This window comes from Naegleria gruberi (genome assembly GCF_000004985.1).
Source record: "Naegleria gruberi genomic scaffold NAEGRscaffold_75, whole genome shotgun sequence".
In the NCBI taxonomy this organism is placed as follows: Eukaryota; Heterolobosea; class Eutetramitea; order Acrasida; family Naegleriidae; genus Naegleria; species Naegleria gruberi.
Genome location: NW_003163252.1, coordinates 10,248 through 27,246, shown reverse-complemented (window position 1 = coordinate 27,246; position 16,999 = coordinate 10,248). Strand labels below are relative to the sequence as shown.

General features: G+C 33.8%; 9 protein-coding genes and 1 non-coding gene across 10 annotated transcripts; 2 read left to right on the top strand and 8 right to left on the bottom strand.

Annotated features, from left to right (window-relative positions):
* Positions 1–1,341: 1,341 nt before the first annotated feature.
* Positions 1,342–2,912, top strand: NAEGRDRAFT_82823 (uncharacterized protein). The gene is made up of 2 exons (XM_002670054.1): positions 1,342–1,628; positions 1,829–2,912. Exons 1-2 carry the CDS (start codon positions 1,439–1,441, stop codon positions 2,869–2,871), a joined length of 1,233 nt encoding a protein of 410 aa, XP_002670100.1. The 5' UTR covers positions 1,342–1,438; the 3' UTR covers positions 2,872–2,912.
* A 45-nt stretch (positions 2,913–2,957) lies between these two features.
* NAEGRDRAFT_81939 (PAP2 family protein) lies at positions 2,958–3,921 on the bottom strand (the record flags this gene model as incomplete). Its single annotated transcript, XM_002670007.1, has 2 exons — positions 2,958–3,561; positions 3,637–3,921. The coding sequence occupies 2 exons, from the start codon at positions 3,919–3,921 to the stop codon at positions 3,019–3,021; spliced, it is 828 nt and encodes a 275-aa protein (XP_002670053.1). The 3' UTR covers positions 2,958–3,018.
* A 60-nt stretch (positions 3,922–3,981) lies between these two features.
* NAEGRDRAFT_81938 (uncharacterized protein) lies at positions 3,982–4,898 on the bottom strand (the record flags this gene model as incomplete). Its single annotated transcript, XM_002670006.1, has 1 exon — positions 3,982–4,898. One exon carries the CDS (start codon positions 4,896–4,898, stop codon positions 4,014–4,016), a length of 885 nt encoding a protein of 294 aa, XP_002670052.1. The 3' UTR covers positions 3,982–4,013.
* A 181-nt stretch (positions 4,899–5,079) lies between these two features.
* On the bottom strand, positions 5,080–5,152 carry NAEGRDRAFT_t740. The gene has a single exon. It is a non-coding gene; the product is annotated as a tRNA-Arg (tRNA).
* A 91-nt stretch (positions 5,153–5,243) lies between these two features.
* On the bottom strand, positions 5,244–7,548 carry NAEGRDRAFT_74895 (uncharacterized protein; the record flags this gene model as incomplete). Its single annotated transcript, XM_002670005.1, has 2 exons — positions 5,244–5,478; positions 5,537–7,548. The coding sequence occupies 2 exons, from the start codon at positions 7,546–7,548 to the stop codon at positions 5,244–5,246; spliced, it is 2,247 nt and encodes a 748-aa protein (XP_002670051.1).
* A 255-nt stretch (positions 7,549–7,803) lies between these two features.
* NAEGRDRAFT_74894 (uncharacterized protein) lies at positions 7,804–9,341 on the bottom strand (the record flags this gene model as incomplete). The annotated part of the gene is made up of 2 exons (XM_002670004.1): positions 7,804–8,687; positions 8,735–9,341. 2 exons carry the CDS (start codon positions 9,339–9,341, stop codon positions 7,804–7,806), a joined length of 1,491 nt encoding a protein of 496 aa, XP_002670050.1.
* Positions 9,342–9,527: 186 nt separating this feature from the next.
* NAEGRDRAFT_81937 (peptidase M1 family protein) lies at positions 9,528–11,698 on the bottom strand (the record flags this gene model as incomplete). The annotated part of the gene is made up of 3 exons (XM_002670003.1): positions 9,528–10,495; positions 10,542–10,993; positions 11,162–11,698. The coding sequence occupies 3 exons, from the start codon at positions 11,696–11,698 to the stop codon at positions 9,553–9,555; spliced, it is 1,932 nt and encodes a 643-aa protein (XP_002670049.1). The 3' UTR covers positions 9,528–9,552.
* A 700-nt stretch (positions 11,699–12,398) lies between these two features.
* NAEGRDRAFT_55502 (uncharacterized protein) lies at positions 12,399–13,561 on the top strand. The gene has a single exon (XM_002670053.1). The coding sequence runs from the start codon at positions 12,402–12,404 to the stop codon at positions 13,533–13,535; it is 1,134 nt and encodes a 377-aa protein (XP_002670099.1). The 5' UTR covers positions 12,399–12,401; the 3' UTR covers positions 13,536–13,561.
* Positions 13,562–14,363: 802 nt separating this feature from the next.
* On the bottom strand, positions 14,364–15,272 carry NAEGRDRAFT_74891 (uncharacterized protein; the record flags this gene model as incomplete). The annotated part of the gene is made up of 1 exon (XM_002670002.1): positions 14,364–15,272. The coding sequence occupies one exon, from the start codon at positions 15,270–15,272 to the stop codon at positions 14,364–14,366; it is 909 nt and encodes a 302-aa protein (XP_002670048.1).
* Positions 15,273–16,336: 1,064 nt separating this feature from the next.
* On the bottom strand, positions 16,337–16,792 carry NAEGRDRAFT_74890 (uncharacterized protein; the record flags this gene model as incomplete). The annotated part of the gene is made up of 1 exon (XM_002670001.1): positions 16,337–16,792. The coding sequence occupies one exon, from the start codon at positions 16,790–16,792 to the stop codon at positions 16,337–16,339; it is 456 nt and encodes a 151-aa protein (XP_002670047.1).
* Between the last annotated feature and the right edge of the window lie 207 nt (positions 16,793–16,999).

Here is a 16,999-nt window from a genome sequence, read left to right as displayed (position 1 = left end):
ACATACTCATTTCCAAATGGGTCAACCTTGATACAATCACCATCATAGAGTGATGATGAATTAGCTGTTGTTGTGTTCGAGAATGTTGAGTTTATCAGCGAGTACATGAGCATTATTCAAAAGATTAGAGTTTCAATTTTTTGTTGTGTTAAAATTTAAATTATGGATTGGTGTCTGGACTTGGGATTAGGATTATCTAATGGTTTGAAATCGTTCCAAATGATGGGTGGACTGAATTTCAATAGTCAACCTCAATGGTCGCGCATTAATTGTGCTGGTGACTGTTAAAAGGAAGAATCTACCCCGCTAATTATTTCTTCCATATTTCGAATTTTGGAAGATAACGAAACCTTGGTGAAACACTGTATCAAACAAAATGTGGAACTCAAACCTTACTTGTGCAAATAGGGCACGTTTCCAAGATTAGGATGTATTGGTTTGGGAAGACGAACGATATTCAGTAGCGAATTCTTTAACAGGCACCTTTATAATTCGATATTTTGACAATTCGCAATATACGATTCTTGGAATGAAACAATGTCAAGATTCACTTCTTGATTCACAACATCCAAGTCCTTCCACAACGCTTTTCTACTTGTTTTTGTTTTGTTTGAGTAAGCCAGCATTCAGTTTAGTCTTCAAATTTTTGCCAGTTTCCATACTACTGTGCTTGATTCAATATATATTCAACCTCCATCAAGGTATTTTAAGGGAAAGTGGAAGTTTAAGTGTGGAGGATTGAGGGTAATATTGAGGAAGTTTGACAGTAATGTTTCTTCCTATCTCAATATCTTTGATGCATTTATGGCTATCAAAAAAATTGATTGCAGTGAGCATTCAACGTTTCTTAAAGAAATAAGTTTATACTAAACGCCAAAAATTGAAACAGAAATCCTATTATATTGTGATGATGGTTGACCAACCTGAAAAATTAATGCCTATTTGATGACTTCAAACACCACATCATTACTTGATGATGAAATCTGAAGAAAGTCTCCATTCACCAAATTCTCAACCATCAGAAGAATACTAGAAAGAGGATTCAAGCTCAAAACCATTGCTTCTTCAAACACCAATCTGTTTAAAAACACAACATTTTAATACTTTGTTCTTACATCTAAAAGTTAGTCTTACATCCAATTTATCAAACACATCCAAATAATATGGTAATTTTTATGGTCATTCAATTTTTCCCTGCACAAAGTGATCTCCACTTTACAAAATACACTTAAGGAGAATAAAATCTTTCACTGCAATTTTCCTACAAGAATCTTTGTGTGTGCGAAATGAAAAAACATCCTCTGCAGCGATGCTTACTGTCCTTCCACATCAAAAAAAAAAGCCTAAAAACCTCCTCGAGCCTTTCAATAGCGTTGAAACTCTCTTGTTGTATTATATAATATTATTTGATTAATAGAAATTCTTTGAAAAACTAAAAATGTTGAGCATGAACGAAACTGCCGGAAATACCTGTGGAAGAGATGTATATATTGTCGATTGTATTAGAACACCAATCGGATTGGGTAGAAATACAGGATCTTTGCACGATATACATCCAGTCTCCTTGTTATCCTATGTTTTGGATAGTGTTACCTCTAGATGTAATGTAAACAAGGCTGAAGTTGAAGGTATGTTTGTTTTATATTGTTCTTTCAATTCGAATGAACTCTTTTCATCATCTTTGATATATACGGACTATTAATTCTCATTCCATTTCTCTCCTTTTGTTGTTATTATTAATAATTGCTAATGATGATGATGAAATATTGATATTATTATGAAATTATTATAATGTGTGGTGATGATGATTAATTTCGATCGTATTTAGATGTTATTTGTGGTATTGTTACACCTGTCAAGGAACAAGGTGCCAATCTTCCACGTTTGGCTCTCTTGAAGGCTGGATATCCAGTTCATGTCCCTGGAGTTCAATTGAATCGTATGTGTGGTTCTTCCCAACAAGCTGTTCATTTCGGAGCTCAAGCTATTGCCTCTGGAGATGTTGATATGATTGTTGCTTGTGGTGTTGAAATGATGTCTGTTGTTCCTATGGGAAGTGATTGTGATCCAGAATTATTCCAAATTTCTGCCACTCCAAAGGAATTGAAGTTTGGTAAATTTCCATATAAATTGTTGCATCAAGGTGTTAGTGCTGAATTGATTGCTGAACATTACAAGATTTCAAAGAAGGAAATTGATGAATTCTCTGTTGAATCACATCGTAAAGCATACGAATCTTCAAAGAAGGGTATTTATAATTCACAAATTTTGCCAATTAAGGTTAAGAAGGGAGAAACTGAAACTTGGTTCAAGCATGACGAAGGTATTCGTTATCCAGTTGATACTGAAAAACTCTCCAAATTGAAGCCAGTCTTTAAACGTGATGGTGTTATCAGTGCTGCTAATGCTTCTCAAATTTCTGATGGTGCTGCTGCTGTCTTGTTGTGTTCTGGTGAAAAGGTTAAACAATTGGGACTCAAGCCAAGAGCTCGTGTTGTCACTAGAATTTCAATTGGTTGTGATCCAGTCATGATGTTGGATGGTGTCATTCCAGCAACTAGAAAGGCTTTGGAAAAGTCTGGATTGTCAATTGATGATATTGATGTTTTTGAAATTAATGAAGCATTTGCCAGTGTTGTTTTGGCCTGGAAGAAGACTTTCAATGTTCCAGATAGCAAATTGAATCCAAATGGTGGTGCTATTGCTATGGGTCACCCTCTTGGTGCTACTGGTGCTATTTTGATGACTAAATTGGTCAATGAATTGGAAAGAACTAATAAGCGTTATGGTTTGCAAAGTATGTGTATTGGTCACGGTGCTGCTGTTGCCACTATCATTGAAAACTGCAACTGGAAGAGAGAAAAATTGTAAATTATCAATAACTAGGTCTATAAATTTTGCTTTATTTATTTAACTTGAATTAAAAATGAATTGTAAATAAAAATGATTTCATTTTTATAATAAATTAATAAATTATTCGTCCATCCTTTTATTTACAAATTAAAATTCTATTATTGTTTAAACAACGCTATAAATTAATAATCCAAACAAAATACCAACAATAGTGTCCAAAGCAGCATGTTGTTTTGTACAGACACAACTAATGGCAATTAACAAAGGATTTAGCAATGTAATTGGTCCAAGAACGTTCCACTGAGTCATTGCCAAATAAGTAGCAATTGAGCAATGTCCAGAAGGAATGGCATTAGCATGCAAATCAACTCCATACATTTTCTTATAGAATGAATAAGTATAAGAATCAATCTTTCCATACTTGGTTTGATATTCATCAATTGCATGTCTATAGTTATCTGGAATTGTTGATGGGAATATAAGGAAAACCAAACATTGCATCACACAAACGACCAACATTCCAAAGAAAATTCTAATAATTGTTTCCAAATTAGGAGAGGTTGGAATTAGACACGACATGATAAACAAATCTCCAAATGTGTACAAATAAATACTGTGTGGAATGAATGGTATTAAATCATCAATAAAACTATGAGCAATAATATAGTCCTTCTTTGATTGATAATTCGAAATGACAATTCTTTGTGTCTGTTGTCCCATTCACAAATCAAAACAGTTATCAAGTGTTATCCATTTGTTTTTTGACAATCAAGTAACACCTACCTTGAAATACAATTCAAATCCACCAACCAATGTGAAAATACCCACAAATGTCAAAGCAAAATACATTTCCATGCTGAAATTATTAAACTGCAAATAAGTTCCGACCAAGTATTGTGAAATTGAAATAACCACAACCATTACAAATAGTGTAATTAAATCCTTCACACCATCGTGATGATTGGGTGTTGATGTTGACTTTTCCTTGCTGTTGATAGTACTACTGTTGCTGCTGGAAACAGATGATGCAGAGATCACGGCTACATCATTATGATTATCCTTGGCCATTTTTTTCCGTTCGAAAGTTACTCCTGAATGATGCATTCTCCACAAGCTCCTTTCCAAATTGGTTAAATTACATTTATTTATTACAATTAATATCAATTGTAATAATCATGAGCTGATATTGAAATATCAGAGTAAATATTATTCCTACTCGCATTGAATAATCTTGAAAAGAATAAAGTGGTTCTGCTCTTTTGTCTTGAACCATGTTCCAACAATAAATACTGAATGAGTGCCTTGAGAAGGTCCTTACTATACTCTGTATCTGCCTCACTGAAACCATAAAAGTGAGGAAACATCACCTTATACTGATTGTGGATGAGTACAGAGCTTCGAACTTGATCAGTATCTCCTGTTGAATAGGCCAAAGTGGTCCAACTCTTTTCATAATCTACAACTTTAGAATTTGTTTCTCCACAAATATAACTTCCATCAAGATTAATCTTATGAAATGTGCTGAATAGGTGAGAATCCACAGGCGAAATGACGTCCTTTCCGGTATGATCTTTTGAAATTAATTTTTCAGAATTTTCATAGAATAATTTTGTTTCGGCATTGTACTTTTGCAAAAATCTATTCAAGTGAATGCTATTCAATTGTTTTACATGTAAAACATCCAAGGCAAATGAATTAGCATTTGCCCAATCTACATATGAATTATTGACATATCCTAACTGATAAGGAGCCGAAAAGTTTTCAATTCCTCTCAGAAAAATCAAAGACAAATCACCCTGATGTACCTTCCTATTTATCCAAGGCTCCAATTCTTGATTAATTGTACTATTCGGACAAAAACATAAAACATCACTACTATTAATATTATCTCTCATCACATCTAGAGAGGCTGATTCCAATCCCAACTCTCTCACCTCATTGAAAATTTCTGAATAGGCCGATCCTCTAAATCTTTGCAGAGCAACCCGATGAAAATCATCACCTAAACTTGAAGTAATCACTAGCAGGTTGTATAATTTCTGCATTTTTTTTTTAATGTTGATGTTCCATGATCAACTTTCGGAACGCAGTTGTGCTTTTCATTTTTAAAAATAGGTTCAAATTGCATTAAGCCAAATTAAAATTATGTTTATTGGTAGAAAAGATTGGAAATGGCTCAACACTGTTTTATAATAATGGAAAAAATGTTGGAGAGTTGAAAAAAGATATACCCTGTGGGACTCGAACCCACAACCCCCGGCTCCGTAGGCCGATGCTCTTCCAATTGAGCCAAGGGTACTTATATTAATGGGAGTTGTTTGCCATATCTTGAGATAAAAAATTTCAATATTTAACAAAATAAAAAAGCTTGGACACATTTAACAAAATATTTAACAATTATTTAATCTCTTTATCAATTGAACCGTTCCACTCATGAAAATATCTCGAACATTAATTCCCAAATAGCTCGATATTTCAAAGAATTGAGCATCATCATAGTCGTTGGCCAATTTCAAGCCGTCTTGTGTTGTAACTTTCCAAATGCTCTTTGGTGAATCGCATTGAAGTGCTGCAATTAGGAGAATTGGATTAGTTTTGATGGTTTTGATATAATCAATGTAATCTCTGAATTTTATCAGAAATATATTTCAGATGAAATTCAAATAAGAAATGAATTACTCACCTTGCCATTTTGAAACTATTCAAATTCTTGACTGAATAGCAAATAATGAAAATATCTGACTTTCCAATGAATGACTTGTTGATTTTCTCCTCCTCCAAGTTTCTACTTGATGAATCCTTCAAATCAATAACATAATTTCCCTCCACTTTTCGATAACTCTCATTAATGCTCGTATCGTAGGCAGTAGCATCGAACTGACCGAACATGTAAGTGGATATTAAACTGGTCTTTCCTGGGTGATCTCCTCCACAAATCCAAACTCCAATATGAGATGAAATACTCTCCCTATCTCCACTTGCAATGATTGAGGTCACATCCTCCTTCTGTTGCGTCTGTGAAGATGCTTCCTTTGAAGTGGCCTGTGAAAACGCCAATTGCAACTCTGATCCATCATGATAGGAGAGTTTTGTAAACTGAAATGGAGAATCAGCAAGATTACTCTCACTTGGATTTCTTTTTAGAACAACAGCCAAAGATCTTCTTCTCTGGTTGGTATTGTTTGTGTGTTCTTTCTTGTACTTTTCGAGTTGAGTGAATAAATTGCACAAATCCGTGAGAGAAGTAATTTTGAAATCTTGAGCAATCTTGAAGAATTTGTAACTATTCGAATCAGTCACTCGCCTTGCCATCAATGAAGTCAATTGCTTTGAAAATTCCTTATCACCCAACTTGGAGGATATTTTCAGCAAGTCCTGTAAATTTTTATCGTCCAACAATTCCAATCCAATCCAAAAAGAAACCAAGTTTAGGATAATTTTCGAATTTTTCACATCCTTCACCTCCCACTTGTTCTCCTGAATATTAAACAGGGAATCCAGCTTTAAATCCCTACATCTCTCCGAAATGAAAACCTTTGGAAGAGAAAGCAATGAATTTCCGCTCAAATAAATTTCAATAAAGTCCATCTCTGTTGAAAGTGAGCTGATTGAAAACGGTTTGAACAATTGGATAATTGTTGGCTGATCCAACAAGCTCACCATATCACTCCTCCAATTCTCAAACATTAACCGATAGGAATCTTTCCACTCTGCTCCAATTCCATGTTGTCCCAAACTTTTCAATAATCCAAAATATTGCAACAAATCCTTTCCAAACTCATTCTTTGAATCCAATACACCAATCATTCTCTGTACGAACAACTCACAACATGTGAAGAGTGGAATCGTTCCAATATGATGATCATCAAACAATTCCTGAATGTGTCTCGATTCTGTGCCAGCAACCCAACTCAATACCAACAAGGGACATGAAATATACATTATAAACAACTCGAATATTATAGAAAACATGGAGCTCATACTAGAAACCAATTTGGATTCGTTCAAATTTTTAAATTCCATGTTTGGAAAAGTCAATTTGAAATTACCATCAAATAATTTCTGAATTTCCAAATTTGATTTGATGAATTCTCGTAATCTCATAGCACCAATCCACAATGGCACAGTTTTCAATATGGTAACGTTTGTTTCTTTATCATTTATAGTCCATTTCAAATTCCATTCCAATAACAAGGTCTTTTCATAAATATTCGAAAGTAGTGGAATGTTCTTCATCTCTGAATGACTTGGTTTCCTTTCATGATCATTATTCGAAACATTTTCTAAACATTTTTTAAATTGGTTTCTCGTAAATTGTATTGGAATGAAGAATTCATCAATTGCGGCCAATCCACCATTCACCCGATTTTGTTTCGAATAATTATTCAAAACATACAATTCATTCGCATAAACCAACATCATCCTATTCGCACTCGTCTGTTTCAACAAATTATCCAAGGCCCAAGTACTTTCGAATAATTCATCCGAAAATGTTGGAAACAACAAGGAGAAACCAAAATGATTCTGAATAAACTTTTTCAATAACATTCTACATTGTTGATCGTTTAATTTATAATGAAATTGTTGGAGTGTTGAATTTTGTCCAAGAATTGATTGTGAAACTGTGTAGATTGGTTCCAAGTGATCGGGATATGAAGAAGAAACTCGTGAAATGGGTTTTAGTTTTTGACCCATTTTTTGTTGTATTGTTTGGAAGAGATTTGATTTGTCAAATTTGTTTTTGGAAATGTTTTTTGCTGCAGTGATGTTTGGCAGGTGGATGTGTGACATTTTGGAACGATAAGGAAAGGTGAATTGTTACAATGTGAGTAGATGATTATTATGACAGTCATTGTAATAGGGTATCTTTCAACACTTTTCATTTTGATAATTTAAACTGAAAATTCAAATCAGAAACTAAATTAAACTAATCTTATTGGAAATTACAATTTAATTCAATAATGGATGATTCAAAACATTCTCCTCTTCCAAATCCCACGACAATTCTACAGGATTTGTTTCAGATAAATAAGTTGATTTAAATTCGTCAAAAGTTTCCAATAATCCTTCCGAAAATTTTGGTCTTTTAAATCCAAATTCTCGCTGTTCTCGAATAGACCGAAGAAATGCTTGGTGGGTAAGTTTGTTCTTCTTGGAAACAATTTTCTTCTTGATGAAATCTGAATCCAAAGTTTTGATATCGACAAAGAAGAGAAGGGTTAGTTTCGTATAGGTTTCTTGACCATTTTGACTGATATTTGGTGAACAGCTTAAAGTTGATGAGCTAGCTGTAGATACTGATGAAGAAAGTGATGATGCATTGGAATTCTTCCTATCAAGTTGTGAGCTCCCAGTTGACTGTTTGTCATTTGACTTTTTAACTGACACAATCTTTTCATTTGGAGAACAATCACAAAAAAATCCACTAGTTAACATTTGTGCCCTAACATGACTCTTCTTCTCTGGCATCAACACTGTCTCAGTTGACTTTTTAGCAATCACCAAACAATCCCTCTTCCTATCAAAAACACAAGTTACAGCCAAAACCACATCTCTAGGTTTCAAAATCCACGACAATTCCCTCATATTCACATATAAATGAACGAGTGAATGTGCATACTTGTTACTCTTTGAAATTGGAATGTAATCAATTTGATTCATGCCATCAATGCCCATAATTTCCTTACGGAGTGGAGTGTGTGAAAAAACTGAAAATGATTGCTCTTTGGTGGCTGGTAGGATGAAAACTTGTTTGAAGAGTTTACCGGTGGATTGATTGGATTTTTCATTGAATTGGAATTCCTTTTTGGAGATGTAGCAAGCTCGAGAGTCATCTTTAGTTTCGAATAGGGATTAGAATATTTTGGGAAAAGAAACTTACCCACTTTGATTTCATCCCAAACATCAGTTTCCTTACTAAAAGCCATAAATGATAAGAAGGTAATATCTCTATCTGTCACTAATCCATCAAATTTTGGAATATATTCCATATACTTGGTTGATTTCTTGACAGCAATTAATGAAATAAATTCCCAATCCTTATCTTTTAAAAACTTTTTAAATTGTTCACTCATTGTAAATCTTGGATAATTGTCACTTTTCAAATTACAAAAAACACTCAATTGAACTTGATCAAAAACATTGTCATTCACTAGTAAATGTTTCTCATCTAATAATTGAGAAACATCTGAAAAGCTATGAATGATATCTTGTCGTTGCTGACTTGAAATGTTAATTTCTTGTCGACTATTCGGTAGAATAAACCTTTCGAATAATGTGATGGCCTTCTTGGCTTTGTTTTCTTCGAATTTTAATCTCTTGAATTCTTCAGTTTCTTGAAAGAAGAGAAAGGGATCTTCATTATGTTCCTTCTTGAGAAATAATCGAAATTCTTCTTTAGCTTCGGGAACATCAAAGATTGCTTCGAAGGGAAAGTCATAGAGACTTGTTAACTGTTCGAAACTGAGCGATTGCTGTTGTGATTTCATGACAATTTTTTCGTGTTGAAAGCGGATCCACCATCGAATGTCGTGCACTGTGTCTTTTCGAAAGTCGGATTCTATTAATTTGTTATTGGAATACTATTTGCAAATTTTGAGTGAAATTTGATAGACTTTCTACAGTTAGTTTGCCAAATTATTGAACAAGAACACTATTCAATGTCTACTATTGGCTTAAACACATTGATATTGAAATAGTTTATTGTAAATCCTTTTCAATCATCTTTCTGGCAATACCGTGGTAGAATCCCTTGTATTGTTGGAAAGTACTTCTGGCCAATTCAGCATCAAATTTGAAGAGCTCACGATAGAGTGGTCTGACATATTTCATTCTACCTTGCATTGTAATGAATGCAACAACTTGAGGCTTGACTGGTTCGTATTTGTGTTTGATAGCAAGCATTTGCCAACCAAATCTAATTTCACTGTTAGTGTATTTAGAGTATTCATAGGTTTCATCCAATTTTTGAACATTCAATGGCTTGTCATTACTCAAGAGAATATCGAGGAAGTATGTGAGTTGAGTTGATGACCATCCTTCAATATCACTCTTAGCGAATGTTCCTTCAGCACCACTTGTCCACTTTTCACACAAAGCATTAGCAGCAACGTTCAAAGTATTTTCAAAGTTATTCTTGACAATCAAATCACCTTCAACATTGAACCAAGAATCCCAATCAATTTCCTTAGTCTTTTCAACATCAGCGAAATATTCCAAGAAGCACTTCTTCATTTCGGCACTGTTAACAGTCTTTTGACAAAAGACAGTAAAGTAATGATACAAGAACTTTTCAAATCTTGGAATGGATCCAACAATTTGATCAGCCAAATAATATAAAAAGTTGAATCCCTTTTCATATGGAACTGAAGAGAAGGCATCATCAGGATCACACTTTTCCAAAAGTGGAATCATCTTGGTATATTGCAATTCATTAATTTCCTTATAATGATTGATTGATGAAACCAAATGACTGTAACCCATTTGAGCATGGAATTTGGCATATTCTTCACCAGATAATCTAGCAAGAATTCTTCTTTCAATAAATACAGTAAAACCTTCATTTAACCAAAAATCTTCCCAAGTGGAATTGGTAATCAAATTACCAGACCAGGAGTGAGCAATTTCGTGAGCAACAACATTACTAAGGATCATTAGATTATTAATGGAAAGTATAAAGAATTACTTACGCTAAACTTCTGTCTCCAGCAAGCAATGTTGGAGTGAGGAAAGTGAGATTACTATTTTCCATACCACCGAATGGATAAGAACTTGGCAAGAGGACAATATCGTATCTACCCCAAGCATAAGGTGGCAAGAATTCTTCAGCAGCCTTAATGAAAGCTTCTGTTTCAGAGAATTCATAAGCAGCAGCTTCCAAAACTTCAGCTTCACAATAGAGAGTACTTCTTGGTCCAATCTCCTTACTTTCTAAAGCACCAACAACCAAAGCAATCAAATAGGATGGAATTGTGACATTTTGTTTAAAGTGATAAATGTTAATATGAGTGGAGACATCTTCCCATTGTTTAATGGCAGACATGGCAGCTACGAGTGGCTTTGGTGTTCTAATGGTTGATGAGTATGTAATCTTGTTGGATGGAGTATCTTGACATGGAAGGAGAGAACGAGCATGAATAGCCTATCATGATGAAAATAATTATTGTAATTATCCGATTAATGTTAATATTATTTTCCAGTAATTATTAATTTAATACATTTCCAATAATAATAATATAATAGTTGATGATTGTGTGATTTTCATTGAATTACATGGATGGTTAGATTTGATAGAAATTAAAAAACCTACTTGACATTGAGTAAACAAGTATGGATGAACCTTTCCGAGAGTTTGTTCTGGTTCCAACCATTGAATAGCTTCACTCTCATGAGTAGTTTCATAGAAAATTCTAACCACGAAAAAGTTTCCAGCCTCCAAATCAACAGCTTCATGAGTAAGACTCATAGAAAGAGGTTCACCATAAACTGATGGATAACCATTTTGTGCTACTTCACTCTTGGAGAAGACTCGGAAAGCAAGTTCATGTTCTTGATGTTGTTGTTCATTAATATTATCCTCAGAGTGTTTATGATGCTTCTTGTAGAGGAATTTAGTTTGTTTAATAACCAAATTACGAGCATCAACAACAACATGACTCGGACGATCAATCAAAGCCTCAAAAGTAACATCAACATAACCAACAAGAATTTTGTTTTTAAAATCAGTGGTGAGATCCATGTAATAGTGATGAGCCACCACTTGATGATTATTGGCAAAACTTTGCTTATCGAGTGGAGAAATGATTGGGAAGATGTTATGTGCTGATGAAGATGTTGATTCACTCATTTTATTTGTTGTTTGTATATAATATTTGTATTAATAAGTTGATCATCTGATTTGATCATCGAATAATTGGTTGGATTTAGAGGTGAAGGTAATAATGGCTCCATTGACTGTATTCTGAATACACATTTATCAAATTTTCTTTTAAATGACTCCAATAAGCCACATTATTCGGAGATGGATTTAAATATCCAATTAATTATCGGAAGACAATTTCATCAATTCATCAATTATACACTATTGAAAAGTTTGGTGAAAACATCCCAATGATAAAGAGAAATCATTTTTTTTGCTTATTGTAATATTGCACAATTTCATCATCTACAATTAATATAAAGTTGATATTGTTTGTTATTTTGATGCAAAGCAATTTCGTCTAGAAGCAAATATCTAAAATCGATCCACCTCAATATGTAGGAGCAGCATGTGAACAACTCGTTAGGTACGTTGGAAAGGTTTCGAATCCACAATCAGAAAGAGGTCGTGAAAAGCGCTGAAAGATTTTTACAATAACAATTTCGATCCTTCAGTACCCGTCAACCAGTTTCACATCATACTTTTTGTAAGCTTCAAGTTGACCATCTGTTGATTGATGACTTTCAACTTGACGTTCCCATAACGCAACACGTCACTCAAAAATCCAATAAAACCATCAAACATTAAAAAACATCATTTCACACAAATCAAAAAAAACTCAAAATTCAAAATGTCCTTCTGTGAAGACGTTCAAGCCCTCGTTGTTGACAACGGTTCTGGTATGTGTAAAGCTGGTTTTGCTGGTGATGATGCTCCAAGAGCTGTCTTCCCTTCAATTATTGGTAGACCAAAGCAAAAGTCCATCATGGTTGGTATGGGTAACAAGGATGCCTATGTTGGTGATGAAGCTCAATCTAAGAGAGGTATCTTGACTTTGAAGTATCCAATTGAACACGGTATTGTTACCAATTGGGACGATATGGAAAAGATCTGGCATCACACTTTCTACAATGAATTGAGAGTTGCTCCAGAAGAACACCCAGTCTTGTTGACTGAAGCTCCTTTGAATCCAAAGGCTAACAGAGAAAAGATGACTCAAATTATGTTTGAAACTTTCTCAGTTCCAGCTATGTATGTTGCTATTCAAGCTGTCTTGTCCTTGTATGCTTCTGGTAGAACTACTGGTATCGTTTTGGACTCTGGTGATGGTGTCTCCCACACTGTTCCAATTTATGAAGGTTATGCTTTGCCACACGCCATCTTGAGATTGGATTTGGCTGGTCGTGATTTGACTGATTACTTGATGAAGATTTTGATGGAAAGAGGTTACTCATTCAACACAACTGCTGAAAGAGAAATCGTCAGAGATATCAAGGAAAAGCTCTGTTATATTGCTTTGGACTTTGAAGCTGAAATGAAGGTTGCTGCTGAATCATCATCTGTTGAAAAGTCATACGAATTGCCAGACGGTAATGTTATTACTGTTGGTAACGAAAGATTCAGATGTCCAGAAGTTTTGTTCCAACCAAACTTCATTGGTATGGAAGCTGCTGGTGTTCATGAAACTACTTTCAACTCTATTGGTAAATGTGATATTGATATCAGAAAGGACTTGTACGGTAACGTTGTCTTGTCTGGTGGTACTACTATGTTCGAAGGTATTGCTGAAAGAATGACCAAGGAATTGACTGCTATGGCTCCAGCCTCTATGAAGATTAAGGTTGTTGCTCCACCAGAAAGAAAGTACTCTGTCTGGATTGGTGGTTCCATCTTGGCTTCATTGTCCACTTTCCAACAAATGTGGATCACAAAGGAAGAATATGAGGATGCCGGCCCAGGTATTGTCCACAGAAAGTGTTTCTAAATCTATCAGATTTGAACAAAATAAAAGTTGTAAAACAATTAAATTATTTATTAAAACAAATTGGCTTTCTTTTATTTTCTATTCAGCCTGAGAATATATGGCAATTAAATTATTTATTAAAACAAATTGTCTTGATTTTTTTCGATTTCTATTACGACAATAGTTTTTTGTCAATACAGTACTTGCTTTTTGGTGTTAACAGTAAAATGATAAACAAAGAAAGAAAAGCAGAAAAGAACCTTTTCAGTGTTATTCAAGTTGTGGAATATTACAATGTGGACCTCTATTATTTTAAAAGTTGGAGTGATTGTTAAGCCCAAAAAACTTTGATAACTTTTTCTAAACCTTATTGGAAATGGAACTCAGTTCTAAAATTAAATTAGTCAATTAGGTCAGTATTTTTCAAGCATTGATGGGGTATTTCAGGTGTTGTAGTGGTCTGCATGTGTTGAAGGGGTCTAACACGGTGGAGGTTCAATACCTTCCCTGATAATTACCCTTTTGCTTAGCTCATAACCAAAGTCTTAATAAATTTTTGAATTCATTCAATGACTATTTAAATTTCTTACTTTGTGTCCATTTGCCAACTAAAAATAAAGTAGGAATTTAATTGTTGTTTTTTAAATTATTGCACAATAAATTTCTGTTGTAATATTAAAGATATTGATGATTTGGTCCAGGGAAACATAATTTCCTAATTGGGAGTGCCATCGCACAGCAATAAATTAAATTGTTTAATGATGTACACAAACTTTGCATTAACATTACATGATGAACTACATTTTCAAACTATTTACTATCCGGAAACGAGGATTATTCAATTAACTATTACTCATAACATCTATCATAATATTCATTGACAGAAGAGTGTGCAATACAGGGCACGAATTTTTCCTTGCTCATATCATAATATTCCTTAATGGAATTGTAATCTGCATCTGGATAATTCCTACAAATATTGGCATAGAGAACCAATTGATGAATCAGTGAATCCTTCTCAATAAATTGTTGCTTGATGAAAGAGTGAACTGTCCTTTCAGTCCAATATTTAACAATGACATAATCATCGGCTCTTCTTCTATTATTAATAATTTCCACATACAATAATTCAGAGAATATTCCATAATTGTCAAGATTTTCCATTGAAACAGATCCCTGAATTGAAAGTCTCAATAATTTGGGAAATCTCTTTCTTGTAATTGCTGAGAGGATATTATTCTCTACATCGGCAGTATCAATACCCAAATATTTGTTATTTTGCGTATTGGGAAATTTGATAGTTAAATCTCGAACGTTTGGAAACTCATCCTGACCTTCTAAAAAGCTTTCGTATTCCTCTGTATTGTCATACGGATCTGCAAAAGAAAAGCATAAATATTGAGCATGTTTTGGTACTGTAAGGTGCAGATAATTTGAATTGAAATTAATCGAAATGGCCACAAAACAAGGATGAATTTCTTCAAAAACTGTTAAATCCTCTGCTGAGTATCCAATCTCCAAATCAATCAATAAACCAAGAGAATTAGTATCTGTGAAATTATCAGTAAATAATCCTTCTGAAATTAAACAACATCTTTCCAAAGTGCTGTAATAGTAATGGTTTTCACCTTTGTATCTCTCGCTATCAAAATATGAAACCATATCAAGAGACAATATCAATGCCTTATGCAGAAATAAATCATATGGATCCAATTGAGTCAATTCTTTGATTTTTTCGAACTTTGATTTGGAAATCATTAATTTCTGAGCTCGTTCAATTGTTCACTTCCTCATTTGAGAAATCATTTGGAACTTCATTTAAATCTAAATCTGTATCATAATAATAATTATTACTACACATGTTTGGATCGATAATATCCTTGTACTCTCTATTCGCATTCATCTCAACTGCCTCTATTAATTTCTGCATTTTTACAATGGAAATGTTTCCACATCCAATCCTTCCCAAATTTTAGGACAAGTTAAATTCTTGAATTTCATAATTTCATCATTTGTTTGAAAATTAATTTCATGAATCGGACCAATCAAATATTCAAAAATACAATGTTGCCAAATATCTAGTGGAAGGGAGAAGATGCATTGTTTGCTATTTTTTTTACTTTTGAAAAAACTTTAATGAATTTCCAAATTTTGTAAAAGTCCGGAATTTGATCCATCAACTCTTAACAATTTATTGCAGCGAATTGCACTTTTGGAACATAAAATTAAGCTGCCATTGGTGCAACCAGAATCATCAGAAAATAACTCTGAGTTTTTTGAAGAGTTGATTATTGTGGAGTATTGACGTGAGAATGCGCCCCAACATGGCTAGATAATGTTCTGCTTCCACCAATCCCATCAATTACTCTGACACCACTACAAGAAAGAAACCTCACTAAGGAATCCTTTGTACAAGAATTTTTTACAGAATTTCTTCCAAAACGCACCATGGATATATTGCTGTAGATACTCACTTAAGGGAAACACTAAAGAAAGCCTGATTTTAATCTGATACACAGTAATTTTAAGAATAATAATTTGAAAAAAGATTTTATTAACCTTGCTTTGGGATATATTGAGGTAACAAAGCCCTCTATAAATTTTGATAGTGAAGCAAAGGGTCAAATCTTTAGAGAGTAATAAGAAGAGACACTGTATGGGGTGGTAACATCATACGAAAATGCAATGGAATTAGTGAATACTATTACCAAAAAAAACCAAAACACTTCATTACCATTTGAAACAAAAGAGAATCAAGAAATAATGAATTATGGTAGAGGATGGTCTTAATGTACCAATAGTCGTCACTGTTTTATTTAATTCTAAAATTGGAAAACTGAAATAAAGATTATAAAAGTAAAAAGCCAACCAGATACAACTGAAAGAGCTTCTGAAACTCTTTCACTATTTTTTGGTGTAGGAACATTCATTGACTGGGCTGGTTTTAATGAGAGACCTGGGGTTGGGTTGCTTGATATTCCAGGAGTTGGTTTGGTTGATATTCCAGGAGTTGGTTTGCTTGATATTCCAGGAGTTGGGTTCATTGAAGTATCAGGCTGAGTTGGTTTCATTGAAGTATCAGGTTGAGTGGATTTATAGGGAGATGGTTGTTGACCTGGTGTTATTTTATGTATAACATATAAATCTGTGACATAAATATTACCCTTTGAATCTAATGTAATGCCACGTGGAGATTCCAATCCAGTTACAATAGTTGAAAGCACTCCTTTCTTGTCAATTTTAAGTATTGCAAAAATGCTCGTATCAGCAATATACATTTCACCATCGGAACCTAATGCTATACCAATGGGCATACGAAAACTATTTCCAACTCCACTAATAATACCATCTAAACCAATTTTAAGAACTCTACCGTGTAAAGAGTCTGAAAAGATTACCTCATTGTTAGAGTTAATGACAATTTTTGAAGGTGCATTCAGTACAGTTTTAGTTGCCAAACTACCAACGCTGGTTGTTCCCCCACT